Source organism: Phoca vitulina, unplaced genomic scaffold (assembly GCF_004348235.1).
Source record: "Phoca vitulina isolate PV1807 unplaced genomic scaffold, GSC_HSeal_1.0 scaffold36, whole genome shotgun sequence".
NCBI classification, from domain to species: domain Eukaryota; kingdom Metazoa; phylum Chordata; class Mammalia; order Carnivora; family Phocidae; genus Phoca; species Phoca vitulina.
Window position 1 is genome coordinate 12526004 of NW_022589739.1, and position 26825 is coordinate 12552828.

At 47.4% G+C, this 26825-nt stretch overlaps 2 protein-coding genes across 2 annotated transcripts in view; both read left to right on the forward strand.

The window, feature by feature from the left end:
- Window positions 1-15186: 15186 nt before the first annotated feature.
- LOC116646482 (folate receptor gamma-like) lies at window positions 15187-18663 on the forward strand. Its single transcript, XM_032427254.1, has 4 exons — window positions 15187-15360; window positions 17832-18020; window positions 18124-18259; window positions 18377-18663. The coding sequence occupies exons 1-4, from the start codon at window positions 15187-15189 to the stop codon at window positions 18661-18663; spliced, it is 786 nt and encodes a 261-aa protein (XP_032283145.1).
- Window positions 18664-25313: 6650 nt separating this feature from the next.
- The window catches only part of LOC116646402 (folate receptor alpha-like), a 2765-nt gene continuing 1253 nt past the window's right edge, over window positions 25314-26825 (forward strand). The window contains exon 1 of the mRNA XM_032427112.1: window positions 25314-25466. Within this exon, the coding sequence (XP_032283003.1) occupies window positions 25314-25466 (153 nt within the window). The remainder of the gene's footprint in view (window positions 25467-26825) is intronic.

A 26825-nucleotide genomic window follows, 5' to 3' on the forward strand; every position in this document is an offset into this window, starting at 1 on the left:
TAATGGAAATTCCCCTGTAACCTAGAGTTTCTTACCAAGGTCTGCAGCCAGGTTCAACAAGGCATGGTGACTGGTTAGCTGGGGGGAGGGGAAAAGGGAATAGGAGAAGTGGAAATTTTGTGTGATTCCCTATTTTTGGCTTGGGCAACTCAGTCTATGATGGTAATATTTGTTTTACATTCATTACCCATCATTTAACCTTGCTGAGTGTTTAACTTCCTTTCATTTCAAGGATAATAAAACTAAGACTGAGAGGTTAAGAAATTTGCTTCATATTCCTTCATTTGTTCCACTATTGGTCAACATTTATTGAGTGCCAAGCAAATGCCAGACACCATGCTAGGCCCTAGGGACAGAAGCAGAAATAATCCCTGTCCTAGAGAAAAATATAGTCCAATGAGGACTAAAACAATTATAGACAATTATAGGAGAGGGTAGTAAATGTTAAAATCAATGTATGTGGAGAGTATTATGAGAGCACAGAGGAAGGAGAGATGAATGGGTTCTGGAGAAACTGAGTTTAGACTATTGTTCCAGGGAAGGAAACATTTGAGAGGCCTTGAGGGATGAGTAGGAGTTTACCTGGTATACAAGTGGGAGAATGTGATGTACAAAAGGCATTATTACCTTCAAGGACATGGAGTTGAAAGGTGATGATGACGTGTTTGGAGAATAGTGAAAATCCTTTCGGGCAGACCTAGGTATCTGGAGATAGAGAAGGAGAGATGAGAAAGAAAGTTAGGGGGACTCAGATGGGAAGGGCTTTGGTGGTCCTGAGATGGAGTAGACAGGGTGGGAGTCAGGCATCCTGGGCCTTACCTTGGCCCTACTGCTGACTTGTTGGGACCCAGACAGATTCCACTCATCTCCCAGCTTCTGTTTTCTCTAACATAATATCCCAAACATGTCTCCAGCTCTAATGTGAGTTCTTGGAAGATACTCCTCAGACCTGGCCCTTGTGTCCTGACATACTACTTGCTCCTTCATTGTGTATTACACAAGCCCCTGGGCCGAAAGCAAGAGGTAGGATGGGGATTTCTCAACAGTGAGAAATAAGTCCAGAGCCCATAGGCTGGAGAGGGAAATCCATGGCTCTGGGCAGAGAATTCTCCAGGATCTGGAAAGGGCGAGAGCTGAGCGATGGGAATACAATACCTCTTTGCTACTGGTTCCTGAAATGCACTGAGTACATTCCTGCTCCAGAGACTTCGGGCTTAAGGTTCCCTCTGCTTGGGACACATCCCTCTGGCCACGTAAACTGACTGTTGGTTTCTTTTCTTTTTTGTAAAGTCGGTGCCTGACTTAAGCTTGGATTACTGAGGCATCCAATCCATAGCTATCTCTAATAAACCAAGAGCCACGCCACCTCCCCTCCACCGAGGCTCCTTTGTTTTGGGGATCTTGGCTGATTTTGATAACTGATCATTTGGGCCACTTGTCTGTTCTCTTCCCTCACTTTATTTTTTTTTTAAAGATTTTATTTATTTATTTGAGAGAGGGAGCAAGAGCAAGAGCAAGAGCACAAGCAGGGGGAGGAGCAGAGGGCGAGGGAGAAGCAGACTCCCCGCTGAGCAGGACTCCGGGATCACGACCTGAGCCGAAGGCAGACGCTTAACCAACCAAGCCACCCAGGTGCCCCTCTTCCTTCACTTTAAATTCTCACTCTATTTTTTTTTAAGATTTTATTTATTTATTTATTTAAGACAAAGTGAAAGAGAGAGAGAGAAGGAGCAGAGGGAGAGGGACAAGCAGACTCCGCACCGAGTGCGAGCCTGACACAGGGCTCCATCTCAGGACTGTGAGATCATGACCAGAGCTGAAATCAAGAGTCGAACGCTCGGGGCGCCTGGGTGGCTCAGTTGGTTAAGCGTCTGCCTTCAGCTTGGATCATGATCCCAGGGTTCTGGGATGGAGCCCCCTGTCGGGCTCCCTGCTCAGCGGGGAGCCTGCTTCTCCCTCTGCCTGCAGCTCCCCCTGCTTGTATTCACTCTCTCTCTGTCAAAAAAAAAAAAAGAAAAAAGAGTCAGTTGCTCAACCAACTGATCCAGCCAGGCGCCCCTAAATTCTTACTCTTAAGTTTTAAATTCACCGGATAAAGACTAAGCCCTCAAAATCCTAGGCCCCCACCATGGACCCCAATAAAAGCAGAACCCCAGGCCCACATGCTCTCTCTCCCGGTGCCCTCACTGGGTGGTCCCAGGCCTGCTGTGTAATGTCCAGGTTCTGTAGGTAATAAACCTTTCCTTCAAAGTCTCCTGATGGTTACCGCTGAAGGGCATCTTAAAATAAGAACCACAAGAGTCAGTCCAACCTCATCATTGCTTATTGATAGGCTGAGGCCGGCACAAAACAGTTGGTGTGGCTGGCAGGATAGCATGAAGCCTGTGCAGTTTCCTGAGGGGAATGCCCTTTTTCACCTGTATCTTGCTGACTAACCACCTCGTCAGATGGGGAACCCTGTCTGAGAAAGAAGGACCATTTGTGGGGTCTCTCATACTGCTCCGTGCTTTTGCATATTGCTCTGTGGTGTGTGGCCTGTGGTGTCCAACCCAAAAGGCCACAGCTGCCATAATAATCCAATGATCTCCCCAGAGTGCCGTGATCAAGCCCATATCTAATGAGATGATTAGACTACTAATTATAAAGGCCTTAATTGACCATTAAAGTGTGAAAGGATCCTTCACCCCTCATGGCCTAGGAGAACTGAGGACGGGAGACTGGATCACAAGGGTGTTATCATTGTCCAAGGAGAGGCTCTGGGCTAAAGGCACAAGGAAAAGAGGAAGACAGGAGACCTCCACCTGTGACCACTGAGTCAGTGGGTCGTGCCTGGACTGCATGTCCTAATCCCGAAGAGTGAAATAGCTTTGCAACCGGAAATCAATGGCACCTCCAGAGAGAGAACACAACAGAGGCCTAGAGTCTCTGTGATACCACTTCTGATACCCACTGTTGTTGCTCTTCACCCCCTGACCTGATGGGATATTACCAATCCCTGGTGTGATGTTACTAAAAAAATTAATGGACAAATATACATGTCTTGAGTATCTTTGCCGGTGCTTCCTAAGGACCCTGAGGAGATACTCCAGCTCCTCGATAAATGCAAAAGCCCACGGACACTTCCTGGGTGTTGGTCAATGCCATGCATACCAACATGCCAAGACTGGTATTACGTTCAGAGGCTTAGGGGCTTTTCCCAAAGACCCTCTGTATATCATGCTAGTGGAGGCAGACTCCAATCCAGAAAGGTCTCTTGGGACACCCTGGAAAGGAAAACAGCCGCCTAGCAAGAGGGTGTACAGTGATGTCATCTAAAATTTTTGGTAACAACATATAAGATGAAGGTAACAGGATAAAACCAAAACGTAGAAACTGAGATCAAAAACTAAAATTTAACTGAAATTCAAACCTTCCTTAGAAGTTTTATGCAGCAGGAAGGAGAGAGGGGAACTAATAGGCTACTGAGAGTTTTTTTGTTTGCTTGGAATGGGCTCTGAATTGTTACTTACAGCTGCCAGAATGTATCAACCGGCCAGTATCTCTAAAGACCATAAAATCCATAACTTTCTTAAAGATCCATCCAGGCTATGTGCTTGTTTCCACCAAGATCCCACAGATCCTGAACCCCTCGGCTTTCCCCTGAATGGGGCAGAAGTAGAAGCACGCTTCTAGAGGTAACCCTGCCACTGAGGGGAAAACCGATAGGGTTATTGAGGCCTCCAGTGAGGAGGAAGAGGGAAATGGGAAGGCAGAGGCCCCTAGAGCCCCCGATCTTCATACCAGGTCCCTTCCTGTCCTCACTTGGGTATTTACTGCCTGGCTCCATGCTCATCCTTCCATCACAGTGATCACTGCTCAGGCTCACAGTGAATGGAAAACACTAAGATGGGGCGTCTCCTGCTGCACAAAATCAGCATGATCCAATGGGTTTATCATTTTCATGACCATAATGACCCAGATGACTCCCTTCTCACTTCCATTCCTGAGGCGGCCCCATTTGACCTTGAGTCCAGAGAATTATTTTTACAGGTGCTCCCCTAATTACAGGTTGATGCTACTCTATTTTATGGGGACTTTCAAACCATCCAAAAGACACCAAAACTCCAAGGAGAAAACTTACATTCTTTCTCTGTCCCTTGAAGAACATGTCTTTGAAATGTAAATACCCAAGGAAGTAATTTAAGATTATTTGTCAAGGACAAATACAAATCTTAAAAAGTCTTCACAAACATTAGTAAAAAGCTTTAGCCATTGGAGCAGGCAACCTTAACTTGTTCCATCTGCCAATTTGGATTCAATTGTTATGCATAAACTAGTTTTATATTAATGTACCTGATGTGTGGCTAAAATTTTGGAACAGAAGCTATAGGGTCTCTGTGTATCTCTGCATGATTATAAATGTCTATGGATGTATGATATGCACATGTGGTCTTTTCTCCCTCTCTCCCTACCAAGATGGCATTGCCAAAATTAGTTGGTAAAAGAGCTCTATTTAATTGGCTTAAAAATGAGCACTTTTGAAGTAAGTATTCCTAAAACTCAGAAATACAGAAACCACCCAAATGTTTTTCAAGTTCATATGATCTGGGATAATCTTTGGTAAATAAAAGCTAGTTTAAGTTTGGTTTAATTAAAATTGGTATGTCTTCAGAGTTATTAGCATTAAATATAATGCAGGCATACAACTTTTATTCTACCTGCATTTACTAGTCAAATTCATGTTATCTCTAATACACATTTTGTCAGGAAGAGAAGTAGCTTGGGATGATGACTGACTGTATAGTGTCTAATGAAGTTTTTTTGGGTAATCTAAACATAGTTGTTGGGAGCAAGTACTTTCTTTAGAGGTAAGTGGGAGAAGAGATTTTAGGTGAACTTTCAGCAGTAATTATGTCTCATAGCATGTCTACTTAAAAATAGTTTCTCGGGACACCTGGCTGGCTCAGTTGGTGAAACATGTGACTCTTGATCTTGGGGTTGTGGGTTCGAGCCCCACATCGGGTGTAGAGATTACTTATAAAAAGTAAAATCTTGGGGCGCCTGGGTGGCTCAAACGTTAAGCGTCTGCCTTCTGCTCGGGTCATGATCCCGGGGTCCTGGGATCGAGCCCCACATCGAGCCCCGCATCGAGCCCCGCATCGGGCTCCCTGCTCTGCGGGAAGCCTGCTTCTCCCTCTCCCACTCCCCCTGCTTGTGTTCTCTCTCTCGCTGTCTCTCTCTGTCAAATAAATAAATAAAATCTTCAAAAAAAAAGTAAAATCTTAAAAAAACACAGTTTCACAAATCTTTGATAACTTTCACCATTAGAATTTTGCTAAGTTTAAAAAAAAAGAATTCTGCTATGTTAAATGATGGGAATTCACTGACCGTCTAGATTATTTCCAAATAAGATGAAATACTGAAACATTAATTGTTAAACAAGTCTAAGTTTACCTACTTTTGACCTCTCATTACAGGGCACTCAAGATATTTGGGTCTATTAGTAAACATGTCTTGTGCCACATTGAACAATTGTGCTATGGGGAAATGTATGTGACTAGAAACTATTAAATTCACTCATAAATTTGCCAATCTAAAGAACGCTGGTGTAACAGTTCACAACGACTTGCCTTTTAGTTTTCAGTAGAAATTAAGGTTTCTAAGGGTTAAGATTCTAATTAATATATGTAATTAAAGCTACTAGAACTAATAAAGGAAAAGACTCTATATGCAAGGAAAGTAGGATATGTTTTTGGCTAAGAGAAGGCTTGAGGTATGAAGATGCACTTTTGTTAATGAAAAAGAAATTAAATTTTTTCTAACATTAAAAAAAAAAAACCCGGGGCGCCTGAGTGGCTCGGTCATTAAGCGTCTGCCTTCAGCTCAAGTCATGTTCCCAGGGTCCTGGGATCGAGCCCCGCATCGGGCTCCCTGCTCCGCGGGAAGCCTGCTTCTCCCTCTCCCACTCCCCCTGCTTGTGTTCCCTCTCTCGCTGTGTCTCTCTCTGTCAAATAAATAAATAAAATCTTTAAAAACAAAAACAAAAACAAAAAAACCTGATTATTTCATAATAGGAAAGAGAAAAATAAAGACAAAAATCAAACTTCCCCAAATCAAATTCTAAATGAAGTTTTTTTAACTTGGAAGTACCTTTGGGATTTTCTAAAGGGCACCTGGAACATCTCAGATTTGTTCTCTCTCTATATATAAAAAAAGATATTTAGTGAATTGGGCTTATTTGATGTGTTAAAACAGGAGAAGTATTGCCAAGTAAAAAATAATGCTGAACCTTCTTTATGGATATCCTTGTATGGATATATGTTAGTAATATAAGGGTTGCAGAAATTATATGAAATTCCTAAAAGTCCAATATGTAACATTATCAGTCATAATTTCAGTTACCATCTTAAAATGTTGGGTATCACAGAAATAAACAAATTTCCTTGTTGATTTCATTAAATGGACCCCCATCAGACTTTTAACTATGGGCATTTTTCAGTCTTTTTTCATTTACAGGCAGTTATTGTTTTACTCTGATTCTTTTGCAAAAGTAATTCCTCTTCAAGAAGATTCATGGAAAGGACTCTGACAAGTACAGGTGTCTGATAACTTTCAGATCATACCACTGAACTGGGTAAGAATTTACAAACTCTTATGAAAAGCTGGATTCATAAAAGTGCTAACAAAAGATCAAGAATTAATTACATAGGACTGAAAGATGAAGATGATTATAATTTTTTTGTTCAAAACATTGCTGGTTCTTTAATCTTTTGTTTTCCAGATTTAAAGAATTTTTTTTCTCTTAAACTAGCTATGACAACAATTTGGTAAAGTATATCTTTGTGAACAAAGATGAAACAGTTACTTTTTCTTCTTACTTGATCTCTCCAGAATTTGGCAAGTCTCAGCAAGGATTTCTTATTTTCATGGCAATATAATTATTTGCATAAGTTCAATAAGAATCTGTTTTCCTTGTAACAGTTGGAAAAATTGGTTATCTTACCAAGGCTTTGACTGGAATGTCATATTTTAGAGAGATAAGCATAGGCTCAAATATGATACCAGATTTAAGGAACTACAGTTGACTTTATGGAGCCAATAAAGCCCCTTGGAAAAATCACCCTAGCACCTTGCTCATGGGGTTTCAGCAGCCGTATGAGGTGCATAAGGAAGGTCATTTCTTGGCAGTCCCAGGAACCTCAGGATATTTTGGGGAACCTCAAGAAGAGAAGAATTCACCCAAATCTAGAGGTATTGCAGAAGTCTGATGGCAGATCCTTGGCTTGGCTTCTTAGCCTCCAGAGGCTTCTAAAAGTTGTCTGAGATTCCTTATGAAAAGTTCCAGCAAAGCAAACATAAAAGAACCTATATGGTCAATCACTGTTCTTGCTGCACTTATGTAAATCATCAGGCCAAGTTTAATGAGACTAGATTTATTTTGCAATCAAATCAGTCTCTTTGATTATTTCTGATAGAAACAGGGGTGACTGTAGAGAGAAAAAAATATGTTTCAATGGAAAGCTATAGTACACTCTTGTAAATATCAGATTCTAGACCTGTTGTCTTTGAGGTTTTGTTTTCTACCTGTAAACTGGACTGAACACTGATTCTTATTTCCTCCAATATCTGGCTACAACTCTCCAATCTAATGTTTCCAATTTTTCTCCCACCCTTCTGACTTGGAATCACTGAGAACTAAAGCTGCCTTTTTCCTAAAACCATGCAAGCTAATTGGGACAACTTGATATAAACTTCAGAGAAATCACCATAGCAGCTCATGTATGGGCAATCTCTATGCCTGTTGTTTGTGGGTCACTCAGAAAGGTCACTAGCATCATTTAAACTGCAAACCAGGAAAATCTATTAGACTGCCACCGTCTGCCCTCACTCCATCTGAAGATGCTTCAAGCCCAACATTTAGAAATCTCACCTGGCTGCCTTCAGAACTCAGAAACTGCGATTATAATCTGCTCCAATCATTAACCTTTTTTTTTTCTTTAATGCCTCTTCTTAAATACCCAGTGCAAATACTTACACCACATAGGCCTAACTTGGAGAACCAACCTTCATCACCCCCTCCTGAAATAATCCTCTAACTGAACTGATTATTCTCAAGATTAAGAGACTAGTTTGATGAGATATGGAGCAATCTACCAACTCAGGACAGGTTCAAACCTACTTATGCCAGATGGCCCAAGACATTAAAATATTCTACAACATTACCCAAATCCTTGAACAGGTTGCTAAGCCCCTGAGATCACTAACCTGTTTTCATGGATGGACCTTTCAAGTTTGGGACAATGGCTCTGGACTGGATTTCAGATTATTGCCTGTATAATTATTATAGCATTTGCTACTATAATCCTATTGAGACATGTAATTTCTGGGTTACAAGGTGCCCTACCCCTGACTTTAGGTTATTGGCTCCCCTGCCAGTTAATCTCCTCAACTTTGGCTCTGACACCTCAGCACTGATGTAGGAAAGACGTTAGGGTTTGAAGCCGACGGCCAAGAAAGAATTCTTGAGATGTCTTTGGTGCAAAAAGGTGATTTTATTCAAGCACAGGGACAGGATGCATGGGCAGAAAAAGATGCACCAGGGTCATGAGGAGTGGCCCATTATATATTTTCAAGTTGGGAGGGGGTTAGGGATAGCGTAAATCTCTAAGGAATTTTGGAAGCAAGGTTTCCAGGACCTTGAGGGGGCTAGCTACTGTTGGGAAAAGGTCATTTATTACCGTCTAATAAAACCTTAGTCATGAGACCCTTCAGATGTATATCAGTGGGCCATATGCTTGGGGGATGATTGCCAACAAGTATCTAGAGATAAAGAAAATTTCTAAACTTTTATATGCTAAAGTAGACTTACAGGATCCTAGTGGGGAGCGGGGATTGGGCTAGGATTGCCTTTTGCCTTTAGCAACGTATTAACATCAGGCAGTTGAGTCCCTAGAGGAAGGTCACTCTGCCTGTTCCAAGGACTTGTCAGTGGGCTGTAGGGAGTAAGGACATTTAATAATTTTTCTTCTGCCTTGGTTTCCCATGTCAAGCATCACAGGGTAGATTACAGTGTAAACCTTGACAGTTGGTTGTTCTTTTTTGCAACCCAAATGCCTGACTTAAGCTTTGATTACTGAGACATCCACTTCAAGGACAGCCATCTCCAAGAAATACATTGCCAGCCACATGTGTTAGATAAAGAGCCAGGCCACCTCCACCCCCAACTGAGGCTTTTTTGTTTTAGAGATCTTGGCTGATTTCCACTGACCATTTGGGTCACTTTTTTTTTTCTCTTCTCACACTTTAAATTCCCATTCTTATTCTTTTGTTGTTGTTTTTTTATTTTAAGTAGGCTCCACACCCAACATGGGGCTTGAACTCACAAGCCTGAGATTAAGAGTCACATGCTCTACTGACTGAGCCAGCTAGGCGCCCCCTGCTCTTATGTATTAAATTCACCAATACAGAGTGAGCCTATGCTCACTCTCTCTCTCCCAAATAAATAAATAAAATCTTTTCAAAACAAACAAACAAACAAACAAACAAGTAAATAAAAGGGGCGTCTGGTGGCTCAGTGGGTTAAGCGCCTGACTTTCGCTCCAGTCATGATCTCAGGGTCCTGGGATGGAGCCCAGCATCGGCTCCCTGCTCAGCGGGGAGTCTGCTTCTCCCTCTCCCTCTCCCTCTGCCTCTGCCCTTCTTCATGCTCTCTCTTTGAAACAAATAAAATCTTAAAATAAGTAAATAAATAAATACAAGGAAACTCTAGGCCCCCACCCTTGACCCCAATAAAAGCAGAACCCCAGGCCAGTGTGCTTTCTCTATCAGTGCCCTCGCTGTGTAATTTTCAGGTTCTGTAAGAACTCTTTATTTTTTCAAAGCTCCCTCAAGGTGATTGCTGAAAGGCATCTTACATTCATAATAAGAACCACGGGAGCCAGGGCCAGTCCAAGCACAACATTGCTTATTGATAGGCTGAGACTGGTACAAAACACCCCTCCGTATCCATTGGGATCCTTTACTTACTTCACTGTGGCCTCTGCCCAAATATCACCTTGTAGATCTTTCCTATATAAAATAGCCCCTCCTCGGTGAGCCTGGGTGGCTCAGTCAGTTAAAGCATCTGACTTTGGCTCAGGTCATGATCCCCAAGTCCTGGGATGGAGCCCCATGTGGGGCTCCCTGCCGGGCGGGGAGTCTGCATCTGCTTATCCCTCTCCCTGTCTCTCTCTGCCCCACCACTTGTGCTCATGTTCTCTCTCTCAAATAAATAAAATCTTTAAAAAAAAAATAGCCCCTCCTCTATCCTTCTCTATTCCCTTACCCTGCTTTATTTCTGCAGAGCACCATCACCATGTATCTCTCCATTTGTTTTCCCCCATCTCCCCGCCCTCCTTGGAATGTCAGCTCCACGAGAGCAGAGACTTGGTCTTGTTCACTGTTGGAGCCCTAGCACCTAGAACAGCCTAGCACACAGTAGGCACTCAGTGGACCTTGAACTGATGTATTGACCAAATCCCTTCTGCCACCCTGCTGATCCAAGGCACCATCATCCCAAGCCCAGACTCCTGAAGTCTACCAGATCCACCCGCCCCGCCCACACCCAATCCCTCCTGCACACACCAGCCAGGAGATCTTTCAAAACTGCCAACTGAATCAGGTCACTCCACAGATTAAAACTCTTCAGTGATCAAATAATTTGATCATCCCTTGCAGTGATGAGGAATCCTGTGGAAATACTTTGTTAATTCAGTAGAAATAAGTGTTATGTTGGCTATATTAAGGTGAGAAGCCAAATTGTTTATCAGAGCCTGAAAAAGGCCATACTGACTCTCGTGGTATTAGGCGTTAGCTATTGCATCCCCTAGCTTTGTGGTTTACTGTTGCAGGCAAGATTGGATGTTAAAATCAGTGGATGACAGTGTGATGAGGATTGTGCATCATGTCAAAGTATCTTCCCACAAAATACAAAGGGAGAACTAATAACTATATGGCGAGAAACCACCTTAACCAAATGATTGCTGGCAATAAGACATCGTGCACGTCACATACCCCTTGATATGATACACTCTGAAAGGGCCATCACTTCTCCGATTTTCTGGCCAAAATGTACTTGGATTATGTAAGATGTCAACATTTGGCGAACATGGATGCAAAGAATGTGGGAACTCTCTTCACTACTTTTGCAATTTTTCTGTAAGTCAAAGATTATGCCAAAATGCAAAGTTAAAAAATCAAACCGACATAGTGGCTTAATAGCTATCTTATTATACTTCAAGATTATGATGGGCAAGACTCAGCTGGATGATCCTTCTGCTCCATGTGGCAGTGACTAGGGTCACTTGGTAATGTTCAGCCCATGTCGGGGATGCTCTTGAACATCCAAGATGGTTTTACTCACGGGCTTGGCCCTTCGGTAGGGGTTGCTGGAAGGCTGGCCTCAGCCAGGCCCCCTTTTCTCCATGTAGTCCATGGGCTTCTCGATGTGGTCTCTCCAGCAGGGCAGTCAGTCCTCTCACATGCTGGCTCAAGGGTCTAAGAGCCAATATTCCAAGAAATAGAAGTAGAAGCTGCTAGTCCCTGTCTTGATCAGTTTGGGCTGCTGTAACAGAATACCATATAGACAGGGCATTTAAACAACAAGTTTATGCCTCTCAGTTCTGAAGCCTGAAAGTCCAAGATCAAAGTGCCGGCATAGTGAGTTCTGGGGACGCCCCCCTTCCAGGTTGCAGACTGCCCCTTCCTTATTGTATCCTGACATGGTGGAGAGCAGAGAGGGGAAGCAAGCTCTCCCATGACCCTTATAAGGGCACTAACCCCATCTAACCCTAATCACTTCCCAGAAGCCCCACCTCCTAATATCATCACATGGTGGAGGGCAGGTAAGGGTTCAACACAGGAATGTTGGAGAGATGCAAACATTTAGTCCATCATCGTCCCTTAAGGCCTGGACCTAGAAACAGGCAAAGCATCAGTTTTACCATATTCTATTGGTCAGAGTAGTCACAGGGCCTGTCCACGTTCAAGGGGAGGAGACATAGTCCTCGCCTCTCAATGGTCAAATAATTTGTTCCCTTCTTTAACTCCCACATGGGAAAGGGCTTTTCCCCCTCCATTGCACAGGATGAGATTAATCTTAATCCTCGGTTCTGGGCATGCTCTCAGCATTGCTCCAGGCGTGACTGCCTTTATAGATTTGTGTCTTTGCTTAGCTTTTTTCAAAAAAGCAATGGAAATCTTATGTTTGTCCTTTTTGCATCATTTATGATTTGTATACCTGCTTCATCACATGGCTAGGAAGAACTTCTGATGAAAAATCTAAGCTTATCTCTGGTTGGAATGGGGTAGCCTGACACCCTTATTTCTAAAATATTATATTTCCTTTATTTGCATTATTTGGCAAAACATAGCAGAACCGGAAAAAAAAATGTACAGTCTAAAAGGTTTCTGGGGAGAGAAGCTCTGAAGGCTGGTCTGAAAAGTAAACATAGGGGGCGCCTGGGTGGCTCAGTCGTTAAGCATCTTCGGCTAGGGTCATGCATGATCCCAGGGTCCTAGGATCGACCCCACGTCGGGCTCCTGCTCAGTGGGAAGCCTGCTTCTCCCTCTCCCACTCCCCCTGCTTGTGTTCCCTCTCTCACTGTCTCTCTGTCAAATAAATAAAATATTAAAAAAAGAAAAGTAAACATAGGATGTGTTTTCTTGGCTAAATTTCCTAGAGGTAAGGCAAGAAAATGAGACCATGTATCTGGAGATAGCATTACAGTGGGCTTTGCAGTTAAATCAGCTTGGGTTGAATCCTGACTCCTCTACTTTTCAGCTGTTTGGGAATTCACCTGACTCCCAAGGTCTTGGTTTCCTCATCTGCATGTTGGGAATAATAATGTCAACATTGCAGTGACTTGTGAGAGTTACAACACACAACAATGTAAGTAACACATACATTATTCTAATTGCTGTAGCGTGGTTCTCAATATATAACTAGTGTGATTATGTAATTAATGTTTACTAGGCTACAAAATACTTTCATTTACACCTTCAAACTACCCTAAAGAAGGAAAACAGAGGGCGCCTGGGTGGCTCAGTCGTTAAGCGTCTGCCTTCGGCTCAGGTCATGATCCCAGGGTCCTGGGATCGAGTCCCACATCGGGCTCCCTGCTCGGCAGGAAGCCTGCTTCTCCCTCTCCCACTCCCCCTGCTTGTGTTCCTGCTCTCGCTATCTCTCTCTCTGTCAAATAAATAAATAAAATCTTTAAAAAAAAAACAAAAACAAAAACAAAAAAAAAGAAGGAAAACAGATGCATGTCCCAATTTAGGGAATGAAGATATTAAGACCAGCAGTACAGTGAAGATCACAGGCTGGTTCAATAGGAAGGCAGACTGCTGTTGACTGTTTGTGGTCTGGTACTCCGAGGTGATGAGGCCCCGTGCAGGCAGATGGGGCAAGGTGAGCAGACTCTGACCTTGTCACCTTAGATGTACCTGAGGCAGGACCATGTGCCGAGAACAGACTGAAACCACAGACCTTGCCCCCGGGAGAGGCATTCTACTAGTTGAGTAAGTGATGACAGGATTTGGAGGTTTTCCCAAAATCATAATGGGAAGATATCAATATACATTATTAAAAAAAACCAGAAGCAATACCATCTGTCTTCTTAGACTAACAGCAACTTTACTGTCTGCAATAATGTTTGAGAAATAGACTAAGGATCAAGCACTTTTAACTTGAAAAAATGAACTTTTCTTCCTGAACTTTTTTTTTTTTAAGATTTTATTTTTGGGGCGCCTGGGTGGCTCAGTCGTTAGGCGTCTGCCTTCGGCTCAGGTCATGATCCCAAGGTTCTGGGATCGAGCCCCGCATCGGGCTCCCTGCTCCGCGGGAAGCCTGCTTCTCCCTCTCCCACTCCCCCTGCTTGTGTTCCCTCTCTCACTATGTCTCTCGCTGTCAAATAAATAAAATCTTTAAAAAAAAAAAAAAGATTTTATTTTTAAGTAATCTCTACACCCAACATGAGGGCTTGAGTTTACAGCCACCCCCCATCAAGAGTTGCATGCTCCTCCCACTGAGCCTGCCAAGAAAGTTAACCCTTTCTTAACCTTTTTATAATGGTTAATGAAAGAGTTTTTGCCCCAGAGAGCATTTTAATTAATTTCAGATCATAACAGGCATAAAGAAGCGACTGGAAGGTTAGGCCATCGGATGTGGGTAACTTGGTTCCATGAGGTTTTTGTTTTGTCAGAAGCATAAAGGTATAGTGAAACTACCCCCCAAAAGGGCAAAGTGTAGAACAGTATGCTATCGCTTATGCACAAAAATGGGATATACAAGTGACCTTGAACAATGCAGGGGTCAGGGGTGCTGCCACACACCCAGACTGCACAGTTGAAAATCTGCATGTTACTTTGACTCCCCCAAAACCTAACCACTAAGAGCCTGCTGTTGACTGGAAGCCTTACCAGTAACATAAACAGTAGGTCAACACATATTTTGTATGTTATGTGTATTATATACTGTATTTTAAAAAGATTTTTATTTATTTATTTTAGCGAGAGTTTGGAGAGAGAGAGAAAGAGAGCAGGGGGAGGGGTGGAAGGAGAGGGAGAGAAGCAGACTCCCTGCTGAGCATGGAGCCAAATGCGGGGCTCGATCCCAGGACCCTGGGGACCATATGACTTGAGCCGAAACCAAGAGTCGGATGCTCAACCAACTGAGCTACCCAGGCGCCCCTATATACTGTATTCTGACAATAAAGTAAGCTAGAGAAAAGAAAATGTTATTAAGAAAATACATTTACAGTATTATACTACATTTGTGCAAAAAATCTGTGTATAAGTGGACCCATGCAGTTCAAGCCCATGTTGTGCAGATCTGAGATGGGTTGCAGAACTAGCAGGGTCCTCAAACTGTGGGTGAAATACCGCCAGTGAAATCTAGAAGGATACGTCCAGGGAGGGGTAGTGGATCCCACCAAGGTCACAGAGAAAGCTAGTGTTGGAGTGCCCTTGGGAGGGGGTGAGGGGGTCTTGCCTTCTGGCCCAAACCTCTACACTTGCCGTATTGCTTGGCTCAGGTACCTTCAGGGATAAGCTAGGTGAGGACGGCAGACGATCTGGGCTTGGCAGGGAGACCAGTGGAGAAACCCAGTGGAGAGTCTCGTGGCTCTGTGTCCACCTCTGACTATGGCTTTCTGGCAGGAACGGATGGACATGGCCTGGCCCATGACACAGTTGCTGCTTCTGGCTTTGGTGGCTGCTGCGTGGGGTGCCCAGCCCAGGACTCCAGGGGCCGGGATGGACCTGCTCAACGTCTGCATGGACGCCAAGCACCATAAGACAAAGCCAGGACCTGAGGACAAAGCTGCATGGCCAGGTGAGGATGGAGTGGGGTCACAGGCTGGGGAGAGAGCTGACCCTAAAAATGGAAGAAGTCGTGGAAGGGGAAGGTCAACTTTGGGGAGCAATGGAGTCAGGAGGGTGGCTGAGGTGATCCTCAGGAGGCTACCAAATCTACTTATAGTGGGGGGACCATTTCTCTGGCCCCCACTATGGGCCAAGTGCTTTCCTCACAACTCATCAGTGAATATGCCCAGAGGGCCAACTTGGTAGGTGGATGGTGGTCTCTACTTACACAGGAGAGAAAATAGGAAATGAGGTCCACAGAGGGCAGAGGTAGAGTGTGCATGTCCGTGTACGTCTGTGCGTACACACACCGTGGGAACTGAGAGGCTAGACGTGAGCAGGGGCTAGGACAGAGTCGGGCAGTGCCTTTGCCGGCCTTAAATATGCCCCTGGCCCAGGAAGCTCAAAAGGTACAGGAGATTCAGGTCCCTCAAGGTCATGATGCAGCAAACACGGAGGAACAGTCCAGGTCCTCCACCCCCATTAGACAAATCAGATAACACTGGGAAGACTTCCCAGGAAAGGTGCCATCAGCCTTGGCCGTGGAGGATGAGTAAGAGTTTTCCAGGAAGACAAAGCAGGAAAGGGCAGCCTGGCAGAGAACAGCTTGTACACGGGTGGGAGGGTGACAGCATGGGCAGTGGCGAGCGTAGTGTGACCAGAGCCAAGGATGTTGCTGCCCACAGAGAAGGGGAGGCGAGGGAAGCCCCTGAAGCAGCTCGGAAGTTGAGCTTACAGTTGAACTCCAGGCTCCCGACAGAGGCCGGTCCTTCATTCCCCCTGGTCTCCTCCTCTGCTCCCCACGAAGTCTCACGTTGCTGGAGGACTGGGATGTCCCCAGGGAAAGCTGGCCTGGACTCACCCAGAGGCTAGAAGTGAAGAGCGGGAAGCCCAGAGCCCCATGACTTCGGAGTCATTTCCGACTTCTCGTTTGTGGTGGTGGTGTGTGTGCGCATGCGCTAAAATATACATAGTATAAAAGTTGCCATTTTAAGCGTTTCTAAGTGTCAGGTTCGATGTCCATTCATATTGTTGTCACCACCACCATCCATCTCCATACCTTCTTCTGAAAGACTACTTTATCTTCAGAACTTTTTAAGTTCTAGAAGTTGCGTTGAAGACCCCTTGGGAGCACTTCTTCTTGCCAAGAAATGGCATGCAGACTTTTGAGGGAGCCATTTGCTTGTAATTCTGAGGGACAGGGGCTATAACGGGAGTGCTTATCGTGTCAAGCCCCTACTGGAGGCCAGCAAGTGCTTTTCAGTATAATCATTCACTCTTTTGGAGGCAGGAACCACTGAGTCTGGTTGGCAGGTCAGGGATGAGGTGCATGGGGTCATGCAGAGCCACCAGGAGTTGGGGCATCTGAGGAGGGGCCCGCGTGAAGTCAGGGAGGCCTGGGAGCATGTTCGATGTCAGCTGTGCTGGGGGTGGGCTAGGTTGTTGGACAGAGGTAGGTTTGGTTCCACCCTCTTGGATCTTCCTTAGTTTCTCCTGAGTGCCCAGACCTGTCCCATGTCCCCCGTCACTTGACCCTGGGTGCTAGAGTTCGTCTCAGAGATTTTAAGTGACTGGCTCATAATCACTCAGCTCCGGAGTTCCAGCTTGGAACTATCTCTGCAGAGAAACCTTCACCACTTCCACTGTCTCATCGGCCTTGAATTTACCTCTCTGGGGTGGTCTCCCACATCGAGTCAGGTCCACACTGGAGTTCGTGTGCAGGCCATTGTGCCCTCTGTCCCCCACCGCTTTCTGGACCTATCTGGACTCCCCTAGCCTGGGGATCCAGACCCTAGGACAGCCAGGTCAGCCCCTTTCACCTCTGCCCTTACCACAGCTTGGGGCCAGGCTCTTCTCCTCCCTGCCCTGAGTTAAAATCTTCATCCCACCATTTACCAGGGGTGCAGCTTATGTAAACTCTGTAACAGTTGAATGAATGATGTTTTCACTAGAGTGTTGAGGGCATAAAGTGCAAAAGCCTCAGGGACTTTGCACTTGCTGTTTCTGTGCCTACAATGTTCTGTGTCTTCCCCCTGCCCCCGACTAAAGCCATAAACTCCATAAAGGCAGAGATTTGATCTGTTTCGTTCACTGCTGTATTCTCAGCACCTAGCACGATGCAGGATTGATCATAAGTACTCAGTTAATATTGGCTGGATGCAAAATGAGTAATATAAATAACCCGAATCACGTGAAATAACTTTGTAAACCGTTTAGAGTTGTGAAAATAATTGCTCCCCCAGACAGTGGTTCCCAGGCCTCCCACATCCCCTGTTTTACTCTCTGTTAAAAACTCTGTTATAATTGCCTCTACCCCAAGGGCCAGGCATAGCGACGCCCTCCCCAGCAAGGGTTCCTCTGGATGCCCTACCTGGGGCAGAGGAGCCAGAAGATGCGGGAGACAGCTGGGCGGGGGGAGGGGGGGCACTTAGTCCGGTGTCTTCCCCACGCAGTGCACTCCCTGGAAGGAGAAGGCCTGCTGCTCGGCCAGCACCAGCCAGGAGCTGCACAAGGACATCTCCCTCCTGTACAACTTCACCTCGGACCACTGCGGCAAGATGGAGCCCGCCTGCAAGCGCCACTTCATCCAGGACAACTGTCTCTATGAGTGCTCACCCAACCTGGGGCCCTGGATCCGGGAGGTACAGGACCTGCCCTCACCCCAGCCCGGCAGGCTGCCAGCCAGCTGAGTCAAGGCTGCGGGCGGCCCACATCCCCGTCCCCCCTCCCTCCCCTCCCACCCAGGTGAACCAGAGCTGGCGCAAGGAGCGTTTCCTGCACGTGCCCCTGTGCAAAGAGGACTGCCAGCAATGGTGGGAGGACTGTCGCACCTCCTATACCTGCAAGAGCAACTGGCAGAGGGGCTGGGACTGGACCTCAGGTGAGGGCCTGGGGGGTGGGGGGAGACGCAGGTGGGGTTGGAGGATTTGGGGGTGGCCAGAAACCAGCTTCGGGCCCAGGGGCTGAATGTCTGCGTCCACGCCCTCTCCGCCTGCAGGAATTAACAAGTGTCCAACCGGGACCACCTGCCGCACATTTGAGACCTACTTTCCCACGCCTGCAGCCCTGTGTGAGGGCCTCTGGAGTCACTCCTACGAACTCAGCAACTACAGCCGAGGGAGCGGCCGCTGCATCCAGATGTGGTTCAACCCGGCCCAGGGCAACCCCAACGAGGAGGTGGCGAGGTTCTATGCCCAGGCCATGAGTGCCGGGGCCCTGCCCCGAGGGCTGGAGCCTCTCCTGCTCAGCTTGGCCCTGATGCAGCAACTCTGGCTGCTCGGCTGAGCCCCTCCCACTGCCGACACCTGCACGCCTTCCTAGTCTGCGCCTGGCCCAGCCCGGGTGACCTGGCCTCAGCTGAGCTCAGCACTCTCAGATGAGGGGACCTCACAATGCCCTGGTCATTGGGTCTTGATCCAACATGGGTCATATGGGGTTCCTCTGACAGCCTATTTTAATGGATCCATGTGTATCTTGTGTCTTGTAAATAATTTGGGGATGATGGGGCACCTGGGTGGCTCAGTGGTTAAGCATCTGCCTTCAGCTCAGGTCATGATCCCAGGGTCCTGGGATCGAGCCCCGCATCGGGCTCCCTGCTCTTTGGGAAGCCTGCTTCTCCCTCTCCCACTCCCCCTGTTTGTGTTCCCTCTCTCGCTGCGTCTCTCTCTGTCAAATTAATAAATAAAATCTTAGAAAGAAAATAATAATTTGGGGATGAGTGGGTTGGAGGGACATGCTTCATTGCTTTATCATTCCTATTGAGAGGCCCAAAGAGGGACTGTGACTAGCTTGAAGTTCACCAGCAAGTAGGAGGTAGAAGCTGACTCCTTAGTCTGAGGCTCTTACTTCTTCACCAGGCTTCCCCCCATGCCAAATTCATCAGTCCCACACTACAAGGGGATATGGGGTTGGGTGGAAAGAAGCTGGGCAGAGACTGACAGATGAGTTCTCAGGCTCCTGGTGAGAAAGTTTCTTTCCCTTTCTTTCCCTTATTAGATGTGGACTAGGGTGCAGATATTAGTGGTGGTAGTAGGTAAGGAATCCCAATGATGAACAACTGCATTGCTTCCCTTTTTTAAAAGAGACAGTTGCTGGGCAGACAGAGAGGGAGAGAAAGTCTCAAGCAGACTCCACACTGAACATGGAGCCCGATGTGGGGCTCGATCCCAGGACCCTACATGACCTGAGCGGAAACTAAGAGTCGGACGCTCAACCGACCGAGCCACCCAGGTGCCCCTGCAGTGACTAATTTTATGCATGGTAGAATGTTATACTTGAATTCCAGAAAAGGAATTGCTGGGTCAAGAAGTATATGGATTTATAATTTTGATAGTTACAACTTTACAGGCGTTGTATCAGTGTGCCCCCCCCCCCCCAGCGATGAGTGCCTGTTTCCCAGGATAGGGTCAAACTTTTGATTTCCTACTAAGCTGATTTTTTTGCTAAGCTGATAGGTGGGAAAAGACCATCTTTTTTTTTTTTTCATATTTTATTTATTTATTTGACAGAGAGAGACACAGCGAGAGAGGGAACACAAGCAGGGGGTGGGAAAGGGAGAAGCAGGCTTCCTGCCAAGCAGGGAACCCAATGCAGGGCTCAATCCCAGGACCCTAAGATCATGACTTGAGCTGAAGGCAGACGCTTAACAACTGAGCCACCCAGGCGCCCCGGGAAAAGACCATCTTGGTGTGATTTTCATGCGCCATGTGTCTTATCATGAGAACACAGTTTCTGAGATCTTCCTTTTTGATCTACTAAGTTTTGGCCCATTCTTTTCAATCGCTGGGCAATATTCCAGTCTATGTAGTATATGTCACATTTAACTCAGTCTCCTACTGATGGATATTTGAGGGAGAGGGGTTCTTCTAGAACCTTGACATTTTTGAAAAGCACAGGCCAGTTACATTGTAGAATATCCCTCATTTGGGGTTTATCGGTTTTTTCCTCATTAGACTGAGGTTACGCATTTTTGGCATGAATATCCCCAAGGCAATACTGTGTCATTCTCAGTGCATCCTAACAGAAGGCATATGGTGGTGAGTTCACCCACTCCTGAGGGTGAGATTGGGTCCGTCAGGTTTCTCCACTACTTTTTTCCCCCTTTGTAATTTGTAAGTATGATATAGGCAGATATTGAGAACTGGAGATATCCTATTGACCATCATACTGGTACCCACAAGTTTCATTATCTGATGGACACTTTTTAAAAAGTAAAACAAACACCAAAAAATGTCTTATGTGACAGTCCCTCACCAACCCTTTAATGCTTTCCCATGGTATCTGTTGGAGAAGCCAAACTTCAACAGCATAGAGAGCCCTGCCCTCCACCCCGACTTAGACGGACTTAAAGCTCATTTCCGATCGTTCCGTTCCACACCCCATAGGTGAGCTCCATTCACACTTCTCACTTTGTGCCTTTGTGCCAGCAATTCTTTCTGTGTTCCTGGAATGTTCCTTTTTCCTCTGTGGGCTGGCTCCTTGTAGTCACTTAGATTTCAACCTATGATTCCCCGCTAACATGACTTCTGACAAACCAAAAGAGGTCATCCAAGCACTTTCTTATCACATCTGTCTCGTCCCTTTGTACAAATACCTATTATCTGCTGTGTTTGTCATCTGCTTTTCCCTAACAAAACAAACACTCACAAGGAGTCTATGGGAGCCCAGGGAGGTTAGAGAAGGCTTCCAGGGGAGTCATGTTTGCCAAGCAGAAAATGGCGGGAGGAACAACATTCCATGGAGAGGGTTCAGCAAGGACAAAGGCTTGGTAGGATGGAAGTTGAAGCAGAAATTTCTAGGTGGCTGAAATAGAAGTTAAGAAGGCAAGGGCCGGAACTGAGGCCCAGGAGAAACACTGGATTTGCAATCCTTAGGCTGATGCCCTAAGGGCCTCTCACAGAGCTTTCCTTTCTCTCTTTGTGGAAGAATCTGGCTTGGAATGGGACTCACATCTGAATTCATAGCCTCTCCTGGCTGCCTGGGAACTGCTATTTCCACAGCTGAGAAAATAGGGGGCAGGCTAGCAGCGGGCAGGGAAAGCTCCAGTTTCACCCACCCCGACTCCCTTGCAGCCTGGGGCCTCCACCTGCGCCCGTCAAACACCTTCCTGTTATCTTTGGTCATAGCACAGCCTACAGATTGGGGTCTATAGGATGCCGATGGCTCACCTGGCTGATATTAAACTTCCAGTCCAGGGACGCCTGGGTGGCTCAGTCGTTAAGCGTCTGCCTTTGGCTCAGGTCATGATCCAAGGGTCCTGGGATTGAGCCCCACATCGGGCTCCCTGCTCAGCGGGAAGCCTGCTTCTCCCTCTCCCACTCCCCCTGCTTGTGTTCCCTCTCTCACTGTGTCTCTCTCTGTCAAATAAATAAATAAAATCTTAAAAAAAAATAAACTTCCAGTCCAGGCTCAAAGGTGGCTGCTTCACCCCGCCCCTCCCTGCAGGTCAGACAGCCACCCAGATCCCAGATTCAGAGGAGGGCTCAACAAAGGGGAAGGAACTCCCCACAGATCAGAACTCCACCCTCATCTCACCTCCCATTAGCTGGTGACTTCTGAAGCCCTCAGGGCCCAGGGTCTTCCTCTCCTAGTCGAGAGGCCACAAAACCCAGTTAAGGATCAGTCCCCAGGGCAGAGCGGAGGATGCCGGGTGGGGGCAAGTTCCATCTGGAGGAATTCCCTCCTGCAGGCATTCTTAGATCTCTGGTCATTCTTCTCCAATCTGGAGAGGGCTGCCTGGTCTTATAAAGCCAGAAGAGAGGTCTGAGGAGTCCGATGGCCCTTCATCTGCTGAGATCTTCTGAGGCCTTAACCCTCCCTGCTTGTCACAGGATTCAGGTAAGGATCGCCCTGAGGGAGAGGTAAAACAGGGCTTGAGGTGGGGGAGGGGGGAGGGGGGAGGTCTTCTGGGAGTCCATTTCTTTACAGGCCCTTCAGGGCTTCGTTGCTTCTCCAGCAAGCCCATCCCCATCCTGTTCCATGGGCCCCGACCTGTGGCCTTCCCCACGGTGCTGAGGCCCCATTTTCCTTAAACTTCTCTTGCTGTCCCTAGGCCGATGGCCGCCACATCTGTATCCAGCCTGTACCCTCCCCGGGGCTTTTGACTCTACGGCCACTTCTCCCTGGGTGGCACACAGGCACTGTGACAAAATGGAGCTCGGCATTTCTTCTTGCCCACATTTGCTCCTCTGCGTTTCCCTTTCCCCGCCAGTGGTACCACCATGGTAAAAGGAAGGCTTCTGTCCTCGGCTGGGGTGGGCGTGGTGGAGGGGTCTCCCGGAGACCTGACTCTCAGATGCCGTAGAAGGGACACCTGTGTGGGTGGGTGCCAGGGGGAAGGGAGAGGGGCTGGACATATGAATGTCCGATTTGGCTGGTGGTAATGCCTGGGGCTGGTGAGGTTGGAGGAGTTGGTGGATCTCTGTGTTGGGAACTGGGGAGCTCTGTACTCGCTACAGCTGCCTGGGAGCTTAGAAGCATGCACTCCAGTCCTCGCCCTGCAGTTGGTTCTGTCCTGAGTCTCTGGATCTCATTCTCATCTGTATACGAAGGACAGGGGGTTGGAAGTGGACAGGATTATTTTAAAGGATCCCAGCATCTTGGGCTGCCAGGTTTTATCAGACCTGAGTTTGGGGGAGAAAATGGGGTAAGTGGGACTTGGGGACTGGCCTTAGGTCTGCACTATGAATCCACCCACCTCCCATGGAGGCCTGGCTAGTGCCCACAATAATTAGCGTGCAATAATTAACTGCTGAGTGGCCTTCGCCCGATCCCAGGCTCCACTCCTGGGCCACATTCCCCACTGCCTGCCCTACTGCCCGTCTCCTAGGCCACTAAACCTCGGCTGTGCCCCAAAGTAGGGCAAGGGGGACTCTAGAGCAGAGGAGAAGCCTGAGCCAGACCGGGAACCACTTCCTCTCCCAGGTATGCCACTCCCCACCCCCTCAGTAGAGGCAACACACCCCATGGTGCCCCCAGCAGGTGTTAAAGAATTTGCTGAACCAGGAGGATCCACTTGGCCTAAATCCCAGAGAATCCAAAAGTGGAGGCTGAGGGCCCAGAGCAGAGCAGGGCCTGGCCAAGGTTAAAACTGTAAGTTAGTGTCCACCCTCGAACTACAACCGATGCGCTCCTGCCTTTTAGCACAGTGCCAAGTCCTTAGCGCGCTTCAAGTCTGGGGCCCTAGGGCACCTGTGGTCAGGGTGATGAGGGTGATGGTGGCTGGTGGGGGGTGGTGGGGGTGGAGAGTTGCACCAAGATCTGAAGCAGAGACTAGGAATGTGGGGAGTGGCTTGCCGGGTGATGTAGGTTGCACGAGAGGAGAGCTCTAGCTCTAGAAAGCAACCGCAGTAAGAAAAACTGCTGACCGACCAGGTGGGGCCCACGGAGCCTGGGGCGGGGGCTTTCTGTTAGGACTGAAATTGTGGACAGGCTCCTCTGGCCCCCTGTGCTCTAAACTGCTAGACTGTTTCCCCAGAGAGTCACCTGGTGCTCCCCAGAATACAGATTTGTCCTCTGCTCTCGCAGATCAGTGAGTGATTTGGTCATGAGAAGGATGATTGGGTCCTGGAACGAATGAATTAGCAGGGGAGAGAATGAATGAACACGAGAATAAATAGTGTAGTAGAATCTTGGATGGTGGGAAGGTGAGGGGCGAGTTGGGGAGTGAGGCAGGAATTCAGTTCCAGGTTCCCTGAGCCCTGCTGGGCAGTCAGCCTGGAGGCGGCCAGCTCTGGCCCCATCCAGGAGGCCCAGGAAGAAGCCCGATTTCCATAGGACATGGGGCACTGTGGAGACAAGGCAGCTTTGAGCAAAGGGGTGCATATGCTCTTGGGAGCTGTGGGAAACATGCCAAAGTTTAGGAGAGCCCAGGTGCCTGGTGACCAGTGGGGTGAGGGAACAGTCAGTCACCTCCAGGTTCAAGGTCTGAGCTCAGAGGGCTGAGGTGCCGCAAAGGTGGGAGGCCAGCTCTGTGGCTAGGGGATGGGAACCTCCCGAGGCCTGGAGGCTGTCCAGCTGGCTCCCCACACCCACCCCCAGCCCTCCGTGCCCTCTGACAATGACCCACATCACAGGACCTCTGGGAGAAACCAAATGATGAGGCTGGGGAAGGGATGGAACCAAGGTTGGGGGTTGTTTGTTTCTGGTTTGGGTTTTTAGAGAGGGAAGGGAGGGCCAGAGGCAGAGGGAGAGAGAGAATCCCAAGCGGGCTCCACTCCCACCTCAGAGCCCGACATGGGCCTTGATCTCATGTCCCTGAGATCACGACCTGAACCGAAATCAAGAGTCGGACGCTTGACAGACTGAGCCTCCCAGGAGCCCCTTGTTTTTGTTTTTCCTAAACATAGGTCTGCAGCTTATCTGGAACTCCCAAACTAAGATCATTGTCAAAGTTTGCACAAAGTGATTTGGTGTCAAAATCTGACCTGAGAATCAGTGTGAGGTTATTATAATTTTTTGTTGTTGTTGTTGTTATTATAGTTTTTATTTAACCCACCAGTGTAACTCTTTTACCACAGAACGTGTGCTTGATTGTTGTGCATGTAAATCGTATTACCTTTTACCAAATCCTAAATATTTTAAATTCTGAAACATTTGCCTCCAAGGATTTCAAAACAAGAGACTGTGGACCTAGGGCAATCTCCTGGCTGTTTCTGCATTTTGCCCAAACCCCATCCCTTAGTTTCATCACTTGATCCCTTCCACCTGGAGAAGTCAGTAACCTGAGTGACCCGAGCAAAGACCCACTGTCCCAGGGGCTGGTGTCTGATCCCATCCCTCCCTGAGGCTGGGAAGACTGAGGGGTAGGGGTGGGGCGGGACTAGGCCCAGGTTTCACGGAGGCTCCACCTACCGGGGGCTGTTTCCACCCACCTGGAGGCCCCACCTCTGCCTTCCGTGGTGCCACTGACCACAGCTCTTCCTTCAGAGACTGACATGGCCCAGCTGGTGAGAACACAGCTGCTGTTCCTTCTGGTGGGGGTGGCCGCAGTATGGGCAGCCCGGCCCAGGACTGAGCTTCTCAGTGTCTGCATGGACGCCAAGCACCACAAGGAAAAGCCAAGCCCGGAGGACCAGCTGCATAAGCAGGTGGGCAGAGGGCCAGTCTGGGGTGGGGAGGAGCAAACTCAGGAAGACGAAGGCAGGAATAGAAGCGTCCAAGTCCATCCATGGTGGAGGCAGGAAGGCCACCTGAGAGGCCTTGAGTTGGTACTACTGTGGGCACCTATCTGCTTGCCACATGCTCAGTGCCCCATGTTGTCAGTACGACGCCAAGAGCTCAGCTTCTTGGTGGTTTCATTTCCGGGGCACACAAACCCAGAAGCATGTCCAGAGAGGAGCCTGGGAAATGACACTGGAGCGACCCAGCCCAGGGGTTCATTTTGATTTCAGAGTCTAGGCTGGAACTGACCCCTCTAAGAGTCTTGAGAGGAGAAAGTACCCACAGCACATCGTGGCTTCTATTCTGCCAGCCCCAGTGACTGGATTTCTCACAGTCGTAAGGCTGGCTGTGAGGCACCTTGATTCACGCATCTAGCAAACATTTCCTCTGGGGTTCTTGACCTGCTTATTGGACCTGAGGTCTCCTTTCTATGACAATTGTTTTACCACAACCCCTTTAATATCCTGAACCTGTCTACATGTTTAAAAAAATCAATATGATGCCATAACTGTAAAGAAAACACAAAAGGGAAGCCACTTGCAAAATGCATTCCAATATGTCAACGTTCATTTTGACCTCATTAGCAGATAGTGATCGCATTGCTTTGAATCACTGAGCCTACAGCTGAGTGATGGTGTAACTTGGATACTTGGAGCAGCCTTGACTTTAACTTCTTCAGCCTATATATTGTTTTTAAAGTGCACATTTTAGGGGCGCCCAGGTGGCTCAGTCAGTTGAGGCTCTGACTCTTGATTTCAGCTCAGGTCATGATCTTGGAGTTGTGAGATCCAGCCCTGCATCGGGCTCCACTCTGAGTGTGGAGCCTGCTTGGACTTCTCTCTCTCCTTCTCCCTCTGCCCCCTTCCCGGCCTCTACCCCACTTTTGTGCATATATGTGTGTGCACAATCCCTCTCTAAAAATAAAGTGCACATTTTATTTTATTTATTTTTTTAAAGATTTTATTTATTTTTTTGACAGAGAGAGAGACAGTGAGAGAGGGAACACAAGCAGGGAGAGTGGGAGAGGGAGAAGCAGGCTTCCCCCTGAGCAGGGAGCCCAGTGCAGGGCTCGATCCCAGGACCCTGGGATCATGACCTGAGCTGAAGGCAGACGCCTAACGACTGAGCCACCCAGGTGCCCCTAAAGTGCACATTTTAATATTTTGCTTTTATACTGCATTCTAAGCTATGGGTTTTCATTCATTCAGTGTTTTGAGTATTTCTGTAATTAGATCTATTCTGAGGTTCTAATTTATTTGACTTGCTTCCTCACCTCCAGGTGTTTT